This window comes from Adiantum capillus-veneris, chromosome 8 (assembly GCF_014529385.1).
Source record: "Adiantum capillus-veneris isolate H3 chromosome 8, ASM1452938v2, whole genome shotgun sequence".
Classification (NCBI taxonomy): domain Eukaryota; kingdom Viridiplantae; phylum Streptophyta; class Polypodiopsida; order Polypodiales; family Pteridaceae; genus Adiantum; species Adiantum capillus-veneris.
Genome location: NC_140938.1, coordinates 33598107 through 33608985, shown reverse-complemented (window position 1 = coordinate 33608985; position 10879 = coordinate 33598107). Strand labels below are relative to the sequence as shown.

The 10879-nt window shown below is 40.5% G+C and overlaps 1 protein-coding gene across 1 annotated transcript; it reads left to right on the top strand.

Moving 5' to 3' along the window:
• The first annotated feature begins 595 nt into the window (after nucleotides 1-595).
• On the top strand, nucleotides 596-5399 carry LOC147451937 (putative aquaporin PIP2-8). The gene is made up of 4 exons (XM_086517807.1): nucleotides 596-1027; nucleotides 3728-4023; nucleotides 4402-4542; nucleotides 5022-5399. The coding sequence occupies exons 1-4, from the start codon at nucleotides 760-762 to the stop codon at nucleotides 5139-5141; spliced, it is 825 nt and encodes a 274-aa protein (XP_086373933.1). The 5' UTR covers nucleotides 596-759; the 3' UTR covers nucleotides 5142-5399.
• The last annotated feature ends 5480 nt before the right edge of the window (nucleotides 5400-10879 follow it).

Genomic DNA, 10879 nt, shown 5'->3' with positions numbered 1-10879 from the left:
TTGCTTGTCGTGTGGATCTCCATGCACAATAATCAAATGTTTGAAACACTTGGTAGTGGAAAATTAGAATATTTGCAAATTTAAGACATTCATTGATCCAACTTGAAGCTGTCTTAATCTAATTAATAAAACTTCAAAGAGGGGCTTGAGGCTTGAGCTCTGAAAAAAAAAAGATGAAGCATCTACTAACATAATATGGCGGAGTACATAACCTTTTACACGTGTCTCTCTCTGCGCGATGAAAGCTAAACGCCAAGTGAGATGAGGAGGAGCAGAAGAGAGAGAGAGAGAGAGGCCGCCTTCGGTACTCGTGTGCATAAAGAGTCTTTGGGGATGGTGTAGGGCCCTAGGAGTCATATCTGGATAGAGTACATACATATACACACCTTTATCACATTGGGCAACAATTCACTTAAGCCTTGCGTTGCCTACGTGGGGTAGAGTGCTGGATGCTTCTTGTGTTTTCTAGCATTGAGAGTAACGCTTGTGAAAATTTGCTACATATTTGAGAGAGAGAGCGCTTAGAAGCACAAAGTATTTAATGGGCTCTTTTTGTACATAGAGCTGGTGTGTGTGTGTGTGTGTGTGTGAGAGAGAGAGAGAGAGAGAGAGAGAGAGTGAGGTGTGTTACTGGAGAAGAGTTCTGAAGCAAGGAGCTTAAAACGGGAGTGTCTGTGTGTCTGTGTGTGTGAGAGAGAGAGAGGGAGTGAAGTAGTCCTCTAGAGATAATTGTGCACACTTCTTTCTTTGCAAGAAGGGATGGCCAACAAAGAGGAGATGAGGGGGAAAGACTACAATGATCCGCCCCCTGCTCCCTTCATAGACTCTCGCGAGTTCTCCATGTGGTCATTCTACAGAGCGTGCATAGCAGAGTTCATAGCCACCTTGCTCTTCCTCTACATCACAGTCGCCACCGTCATCGGTGTCTCCGAGGCGAAGACCTGCGGTGGCGTTGGCCTCCTCGGCATCGCGTGGGCCTTCGGTGGTATGATCTTCGTTCTGGTCTACTGCACGGCTGGAATCTCAGGTCTGCTCTGCTCTCTGTCTAAGTCTCATATTCTGGCCTTTCTAAGATAGGTTTGCAAGCCCTTGCTTCAGTTGGGTTGGCCTCCCTCTCTCTCTCTCTCTCTCTCTCTCTCTCTCTCTCTCTCTCATTCACGTGCACCTAATAAATTTTTCTCCGATTTCTGAAAACACAAGAAGATTTAGAAAGTTTCTCATGTAGGAAATTTCAGTGTTTTTCATACAATGCATAACATCATGAGCTTGTGCTCGAGAGATTTCTGAAAACACAAGAAGATTTAGAAAGTTTCTCATGTAGGAAATTTCAGTGTTTTTCATACAATGCATAACATCATGAGCTTGTGCTCGAGAGGTACCGCATACGGGGCGGTGGTCCCCTGCCCCCAATCATACCTAGCTAGGTATACAGTGCCTCCCTCACAGAAGCTCATGATGTTGAGGTAAGTCACCATGTGGGAATTATTGTGAGAATTAATCTTGTGAAAGTTCATGCTTAAAATTTTTGGTTGGGATTAGGGCTTCAAGCTCACATATGATCCAGACGTCAAACCCATTCCCGCATAAATGAAGCCCCTTTCTGTAACTTGGCCTATAGCGTGCCTGAAGACAGCTCTCAACACATAGCCTCTTGGTCGGAGCTCGAATTTAAGCTCATTCAATCGAGACAACAAATCCGTTCTGGAGCGCAATGTGCATGAAAAACCTATATTTATTAAATAACCTTCGAAAATCCTTTCGTTAAAGGATTTGAAGGTTTGGAAGCTGGTTGACTGCCTTTTTTTTTTTTGTAATGATGATGCTTTGCATAAGCTCGTTGTACGGGATTTCTCCACACACCCACACTCGTATGTGACGGGGGTTGAAGTTTGAACCATAGTAGACCTAAGACACGCTTAAAGCCCCTCGCCTTTTTAGCTAGGCCAACTCCCCTTGCCTACTTGCCCCTTACGTGTTGTTAACTTTGAATGACTTTGTCGGTGTTACACTACAATGCATTGAAATTTGTCATATCTCTCCAATGAAAACTTGAAATCCTACACGTCTTTTTTATTTTACTTGAGAAAAATTAGGTCAACATAGTTTTTAGGTTACTAGAGCCAGATGCCTTGTAGAAGGTGGTGGACTATCACAATGCTCTTTTGTAAACTCAAAAACATTTGTAGAAGTTTCTACGAGTACGGCCGGCTCCCTCCCTCCCTCCCTCTCTCTCTCTCTCTCTCTCTCTCCCTCTCTCTCTCTCTCGCTCCCCCTCTTTAACGCGTGCTTCTCTCACTTTTGGCATTTAGCTTTCATCTCGCAGATAGAGACACGTGGAAAAGGTTACTACCTCCGCCATATTATGTTAGTAGATTATGATGCGATCTGCATTTAGACATAGTAAATTCTTGTTTTATTATGACTAAAAATTGCTCTCTCTTTCTCGCTCTCTCTCTCTCTCTCTCACTCTCATACCTATGATATGAACATGATCTCTACTTCCCTATCTCCATCATGGGGTTTAGGCAATGGTCACACAATCACCAACTATCAGCAATATTCTTGTGCAACTATGGAAAAATCTGCATCGTTGCAAAAGACTCTTGCATAGTTACATATGACAAATAAGTGGTGCCCATCTGACCACAAAGGAGGCATACTTCTCGTTTATAGACGTATTGACTATTATGCCTTGGACCTTTGTGTTGATGGTTCTCCTATTGATGTGGGAGCCTCTTGGATTTGATGCGTGTTTGGTGCTTTATCCTATTGAGTTCTGAGTTGAAGAAGGTTATACTTTTAGGAACATCATTGCAGCTTGTGTTTAATAATCCTTAAATATCTTCATCTTTGTCTTCAACATATTATGGCCACATAGAAATATTTAGGCAATGTTGTGCAAGTTGAAGGTAGTGATAATATATAGTTTTGTGATGACTATGGCAATAGTATGTCATTTTCCCCTTGCTTCTATGATAGCCTTGCATCCCATGCGATACACCATTTTTGTAAGTCAAGTTAGATCTTAGTATCCTACCTTGCAACTCCCTCGTTTTTGGAGGGGGGGGGGGGTGGGGGATTTGTGTATTCCACCTTCCTGAAACACTTATAGCATGTGCATTCAAGGGGTATTGATATAACATTTCTCCCTCTTCTTTCGTAAACTTGTAATTTATTTTAAGACTTATATTTTCAAACCCTTCTTGTTCATATAACTTTGTAACTCTTTGAAATATAAAAAACCCTCTAGGTGGATTCACATGTTACAGCCACATATTTCGAGGTGGATCTCTCGAGTTAGTACCTTACTCTAGCTAAGGACAAAGGAAAAAATATATATTGACTTTAGATTGAAAGACACATTTTTCTTTACATTTAGAAAATAATATATGCTCAAAGTGATGGGTAGAAAACTTTGGTGGCAAGGACTACAATTAGTGGCTTCCTTATTTTTTACTAGCACTCTTAGAACAATGGCATTAATGTCTTTTGCTCCTCTAGTTTAGATGTGGTTTAGCTGCCAAAGAATTGATCATTAACTAGCTGGTATACAATACACTTGAGATTTGTCATGATTATGTACTCAAACAACAAATTGTTTTCCGATGCCTCTTGCTCCTATATTACTTTAATAGTTTGCTAATGTTTTCTAAGGCTAGAATCATCAAAAGTTAGAGATGTTCAAACTTGCGACTGATAACAATTTATGTCTTCTACATGGATGTAGGAGGGCACATCAACCCAGCAGTTACATTTGGTTTGTTTTTGGCTAGGAAGGTATCCCTACCAAGAGCATTTTTCTACATGGTGGCACAATGTTTGGGTGCTATATGTGGTGTAGGCCTTGTGAAGGCCTTCCAAAAGACTTACTATGTGCAGTCTGGTGGTGGTGCCAATATGGTGCAACCGGGTTACTCTAATGGCACAGGATTAGCAGCAGAAATCATTGGCACGTTTGTCCTTGTATACACAGTATTCTCCGCCACTGATCCCAAACGCAATGCTCGTGATTCCCATGTTCCAGTAAGTTGAGCCTTGATCCTTGTCAAATTTTCCCAACCAAATGTTTGGAGAGTGTTAGGAAATTTAATCCTTGTCAAATTTTCCCAACCAAATTACAATGTTTGGAGAGTGTTAGGAACTTAAATGGACAGGTTTGCAAACATGGGTGTGTGCTTGCAGTTTTGTATGCCAACAACCAAGAAGCTTTAGGAAGAGAGGTTGTACGAAATTAGAAAGAAATAAACCAAAACTATGTTTTTTTTTGTGATTTCTTGTGTGGCAATGAATAGGGATGTGTGATGAATAAACCAAACTATTTGGAGAGATGGTACAACAAAATGACAATTATGCTTCTTTGAGCATGTGATTTTAAGGTTAATCAAGGGTGAATGTGTGCAGGTGTTGGCTCCACTTCCCATTGGATTTGCAGTATTTATGGTGCACTTGGCCACAATCCCCATTACAGGCACAGGCATCAATCCTGCTAGAAGCTTTGGTGCGGCCGTCATTTATGGCCATAAAAAGAGTTGGGATGACCATGTAAGTTCAAAAAACTATTTCTCCTTAGTTTCTTTTCAAGTTATATTATCATTTATTGTTTAATATTCATAAGAAATAACTAACCTTTATTTTTTATTACCATGTGATGTGGGAGAACATTACTATTAGTGTGTGTACCCATCTTCTGTCTTGCTTGAGACTTGGATGGCTTTCTAAGTTTGCCCTAGTTCCTTATGCTTGTTTAGATGTAAGTCACTCGTAGTAGAGACTACTTGTGCAAATTTGGCATATGTTTTTTTTGATGACCGACCCCCATATTTACAAGAAATATCTCAAAGATTTGCATTCTTAGAAAGGATTTCAACATTAAAATAAAAACCTCGGCTCACAAGTTGTGAGCTATTACTAAAAAAAGGAAGAAAAAATATATAGCCTTTGATGGAAATTATCTCTTTGAAATACAACAATCCTTTATGATGATGAAGCTTGATGATGATAGTTTTCTTGTGTGCATGTAGTGGATATTTTGGGTGGGTCCATTTATAGGAGCGGCATTGGCAGCCGGATACCATCAATATATTCTAAGAGCTGGAGCTTACAAAGCATTTGGTTCTTTTAGAAGCCAAGGAAGCATGTGAAAGTCATCAGAACTTGAACTTGTTTGTAAGCTTCACTTGCTCTTCTAGCAAGTATATTTCGTCACTTTACCACATACACCCCTTCTTGCTTGTACTTGAGTTTTTCTCTCTTATAGTTTTCAACTTCTTATTTGGGTCTTTGTAAACACTTTGCAACATGACAAGGGCTACTATGTCTGCCAAAGTTTACTCTTGAGGAGAGAGTTGTAAGGAGTCATTTTTTTTTTTAATTCATGATTTTGACCCTTGTAGTTTGAATTCAAGTTTTCTAGCCAAAACTAACGAACAGGTCCCTATTTTGAGCATTTGATGATCTTGTAATTATCTGCCTAGCTTTTGGAAATGTGCAAAGCTTTTGGAAATGATGTAAACTTTTGGTGATCATTTTACTTCATTTTTTTCTTAGAAAGTGAAAAACCTCTTCCATTGAGAGAGAGAGAGAGAGAGAGAGAGAGAGAGAGAGAGAGGACTTTCATCACCATCTTTCGAGTTCAAACATGACCGATATAACTAAAAGAAACATCTCATGTAGGGCGCGTGGAGCTGATAAGGGACTCTTCATAAGTGACATCACATGTAGGGTGCGTGTAGCTGATTAAAGACTCTTGATACTCAAGAACCAAGGAAATTAGCATGACAATTTGGATCCCTATCGTAGTTGGGAGAGAATCTGTGCAAGGAGAGCAAGTGAAAATCTCGGAAAGCAAGCTCTATTGTGATCAAAAGTTGAGCACTAACTTGTAGAGTACGATACTCAAGACTCGTGCACTTTTTAGGGGCATAATGTGCATAGTCAATGAGATTGTTCATTTTTTGCCCCAATGCCTTGTCTCGCATCTAGAGAATGAGGCTTGAGCTAGATGATGTTGATAGTAGGGATGACACTCAAGGGGATGGGCTTGAGCGTCAAGGGGTGCGTGCAATTCCCTCGTTTAGAGAAAAATATGGTTTTGTCTTGGAGGAAAACATATGTGGTGTAATGTATGATGCAACCCTAGATTTCTCTTAAGTCATAATATAGTGGCATTGGAAAAGCTTCATTGAATTTGGAGTCTATCGAGGCATCATGAAGCAACTATATTGCATTCCATCTTCCAAACGACTTCTTGATGTCTTACGTCTCTCGAACTTACTATTTTTAAATTTTGTGCTTTGGACTTTTTACTTGCTTCCCATGAAAATTTTGGAAGCCGGTGTGAAGGGTTTTGCCCCGATCTTAATCTATACATCTCGACTCTCTCCATACCCATAAACTCAAGGGGAAGTGACTTACACTCAGAAAGTAAGAGCATGTATGGTGCTTGTGTTTTGGGTTTGAGAAAGTTTACATGAAAATAATTTCTGGGCATTCTCAAACTCTTTTCAAGTAGATCCAGAGTATTGCAACCCCTTCAACTCCATAAAGAAGTACTATATTTCAACTCCAAGGTGTCAAAAAGAGAGAGGGAGAGAGAGAGAGAGAGAGAGAGTTTGGCAAAAGGATAGAAGGAAGAAAACAAAGAGATATGGCCAAGGTCATCAAATCTATTGCAATGTATCTCCATTTCTCTAGTAAATTCTTTTGTATGCTATATACTTGACAAATAAAAACCCACTTTTGCAGTTCAACATTGCAAGACAGTAGACACTAATAAAGCACATGTTTAGGCAAAATATAATATTGTCTAGTCATAGGTACTCTAAAAAGTCCGCATGAAAAAGGAGAGAGAAATTCTTGTGGTCATTCATTCCAAGGCACTAGGTATTGGATGCTTCTCAAGAACATGCATTTGCCTTCAAAACAACACTACACTTTGACATAGGCTGGAATAGAAAAGAGATTGTAGTAAACTTAATATGGAATTTCCTTTATCACCACCCTTGTGCACTATTGAAAACTTCAACTTGAAAAGAAGAGTGTTACCATATACATGTGGTAGTGATGTGTGTGAACACACTTAGGACCGTCGGGACATTTTTTCCCTCACTAGGAGGTTTTTCCCCCATGCATTGTATATGTGTCCATCACTATAGGGCTATCTTATGTTTTCCATTGCACACTAAGTAATACACTCTCTATTGTGTGCCTTGAGTTTCCTTCATCTTCTCCAAGTTGTGTGTGTTTTCTTGCAACCCTAATTCCAACAATTGGTACCAGAGCTGGTTACGTCCTCCCGAGCTTAGTCACCAGCAACTCCAACACACGCCTAATCACTTTCTCCGATTTTTGTGAGCTTCGACCTTCGTTTCCACTATAGGCAATGCTGCACAAGCAATTTTGTCATTTTTGTGTAATTTTTTTGTCAGTGCCGTTTTTTGCATAAAAGGTCCCTTACAATCTTCTACAATTTGTACTATATAGCACGTGTTGTTCTCTCTTTGTTTCTCCTCTTTTTGGGTAGTTTTCACATCAAGGACAACTTTCCATGACTGACAACAACACAGATGTGTTCAAGATGTTTGTGCTGATGATAGATTGGATGGGGACAATTACCCTATGTTGGCTTACATGATGCAACTGTCCTTGTGTCAAAGGGTGTCTGAAACATTGTGCTGGGCATTGATACACATCCTAGTTTTGAGGATGTAGGTGTTGTTGAGGATGTTGCAGGTTTTGGTGGCAGGATTGCTGTTGCCATAGCTGTTTTGCCTATGGTTGAGCAAGCTCATTGGTATATAGAAGATGCACAGGCTCATGAATTGATTGTGTTGTCTGTGAAGCGCACTATTACTCCTCACATTCGTTCAGTGAGATTTGCAAAACAAGCTTGGGATATTCTAGTTGGTCTTTATGCAAGGCGCATGAGGCTAAAATTGCATTGCTGCGTAAAGAGCTGGAGTCAAAGATTATGCATGAGGAAGATGACATGAACACTTTCCTTACTGGTGTCAAGGATATCAATGAGCAACTTATTTTTTCAGGCTAAGTAGTTTCTGACAACTCCCTTATGCAGACTGTTCTTGATGATTTGCCAAATTCATACTAGACTTTTGCTAGTACTTGGAGACTTATGACCCAAGGAAATCCAAAAGTTATCAAGTTTGATGCATTACGCACATTGCTGTTGTAACAGTCACTTTCCAAAAAAAAAAGGACTTGACAACGTGCAATTGAACATACCTTTATTGTTGCTCAAAGAAAAGGTGGTAACAACAATGTAGCCACTTCTCATGGTTCTTTTGCGAGTGGCAAATCATATGTTCCTAATGCTTATGCTAGAGGCAATTTGTCTAAGAATTCTGGTGATAAGGGCAAAAAGAAGATGCGTTGCCATTATTGTAAAGCTAATGATCACTTGATCAAGAAGTGTCTAACATTGAAGGCAAAATAGGATAAGAAGAAAGAGGTTGGTTCCACAAGGCCATGCTAGGTAGTGTGGACAGGGGATTCCGTCTAGGGCAAGAGGCTAGGAGCCTGCCTTTATAATGGGAGGTTGGGAGGAGCATTCCAAGGTCTAGCTACCCTAGGCTTTATACTGGTATCAAGAGACACTCTTTTTTGGGACACCATAAGAAGTACGCTGCGATGAGAAATGTCGGCATGTTACCTTTGAGGAAGGGGAGGAAGTATTTTTACGTGTGCGAGAGAATTCAGAAAGTGTGAAAACTGGGCCAAGACCTAAATTATCTCCAAGATATTATGGGCCTTTCAAAATACTCAAGCGTGTTGGTGATCGTGCCTACAAACTATCGTTACTCACACACTCTTGTGTCCATCCGGTGTTTTGTGTAAGCCGTTTACGTAAGCAATTACATGGGGAGGACAATGTCATTGACGAATAGATTCTGGCCGATTTTGTTGAACCTCCTACCCTACCGTATGAACCTGAATGAATTCTTGACTATCATGATTTACATACGCGTCATCATGTACGTCGACAAGCTTTAATCAAGTGGAAAGATCGACCTGAGGAAGGTGCCACTTGGAAAAACATTAGTGCTCTTAAGAAGAAGTTTCCCACTTTTGTTTGCGAGGACAAAAACTCTTCCTTAAGGGGGGAGTAATGTCAGGACAAGGGCAAGGCCAAGGAGTCACGGACTACGGCCCAGGGGCCAAGCTAGGCAGTTTGGACACGAGATCCGTCTAGGGCAAGAGGCTAGGAGCCTGCCTTTATAATGGGAGGTTGGGAGGAGGATTCCAAGGTCTAGGGTACCCTAGGCTTTATAATGAGATTGTTGCATCAGACATTTTATGTCATAAGTTATATAGAAGCTCACCTTTAAACTCTCGAGCCAAACAAAGCGTTGTGACATATTTATAGCAACGGTTGTCCGACCTCGTGGGTAATGAGGCAACTAGCTAAGTATTGGTACTACTTGTTAAGCTTGCCTTTTCCTTTATCCTCTAGTGAACTTGTCCAAACAATTTGACAATTATATTGAGAACTATGGTTGAGCATAGGCCGCTACATGGGTGTTGGTTGATCCATTTTCCATAGCCGTGTGTTGGTGTTGTCATTCAAGTCGTTGGTTGTTGAGCAAGGGGGGACACCTTGAGGTACAAGATTTGAAAATGAATAGCTCTTTCCTTCTCGCATGCTGAAAGGCTCCAAAGTTTGCCCAAGCCGCTTCAAAAATTACAAAACAAGGGGGTTGGAAAAATCCTCACTTCAAAAGTCCAAGATAGTTGGCTGAGGGTTTATGTACCATGCCCAAGGGGCGCTCAAAAAATCCATCATCGTGCAGTGTTTTAAAATGCTCGGAGAAAAGGAAAATTTCATAGTCACCGGTAAGACATGGTCAAGGTATCGCAGTTAAGGGATCATATAATTATCATCATTGTCAAGTGGCACTACCACTGCACATCACCGTCAAGTGGCACACTCACCTGTTGATCAAAGACGTATGCTGCCTGCATTTTAAAACGCTAATGATAGCTATTTCCCATGGGCAACAATAACATGACACAAGGGCGAGCACGACACAACGGTGACGACATGCCATTCTCACCAGTGCTTCAAAATTCTCCCATAGGTGAGGAACAAAGCTGGCAAGGTGGAAAAGGACGATTCTCTTCATGGATTGCCTTGCTCCACGAGGGCTTTGATACTATGTCAAAGTCAATGATGCAGAAGTGCAGAGCAATGAGGAAAATACACAAGAGAGAGAGAAAGAGGGAGGGAGAGAGATTTCTAAACCAGCCAACCTTGGCAATAAATTGATAATAATACAATGGGAGCTAGGTGTGCTTATATAGCCACCTCAATAAATTACCCTACCTTGACTTTGACAAATAAGTGATATAAATACCTAAAAGCAAAAATAAATATTGGAAGCACATTGTTCAAACCACAACTCCTCTAGAATCTGGTAATTCAATGGCGTACTAGGTGATCAATTGATGATATATACAGCTATCAGTACCACCTCTTCCCAAAAGCCTTGAGTCAGATTTTCCATAGAAAGCATAGTTGTGACTTGCTCCTAAATTGGAAGATTCATCCTTTTTGCCAACTCCATTTTGATTAGGTGTGTAAGGTGAAATAAGCTGCCGCTTAATACGGCTCTTGTTACAAAAATTCTTGAACTCCTTGGAGACGTATTCTCCACTATTATTAGTCCTCAAGATTTCGATCTTCTGGCCATGCTAATTCTCTAGCAATGATAATAATTTTTGGAAAGTAGAGAAGACATGATCCTTATATCGCAAAAGATAAACCCACACATTCCTAGTGGAATCATCTATGAAAGTCACAAAGTAGCTAGCTCCCCCTAGAGACTTGATCGACATAAGACCGTAAACGTCACTATGGACAAGC

Bases quoted from the DNA above. Each gene is read 5' to 3' on its own strand.
- LOC147451937 (XM_086517807.1), top strand. From the start codon at position 760: ATGGCCAACAAAGAGGAGATGAGGGGGAAAGACTACAATGATCCGCCC. The intron at 1,028-3,727 runs GTCTGCTCTGCT...ACATGGATGTAG, and splicing joins CTGCACGGCTGGAATCTCAG to GAGGGCACATCAACCCAGCA. The intron at 4,024-4,401 runs GTAAGTTGAGCC...GAATGTGTGCAG, and splicing joins CTCGTGATTCCCATGTTCCA to GTGTTGGCTCCACTTCCCAT.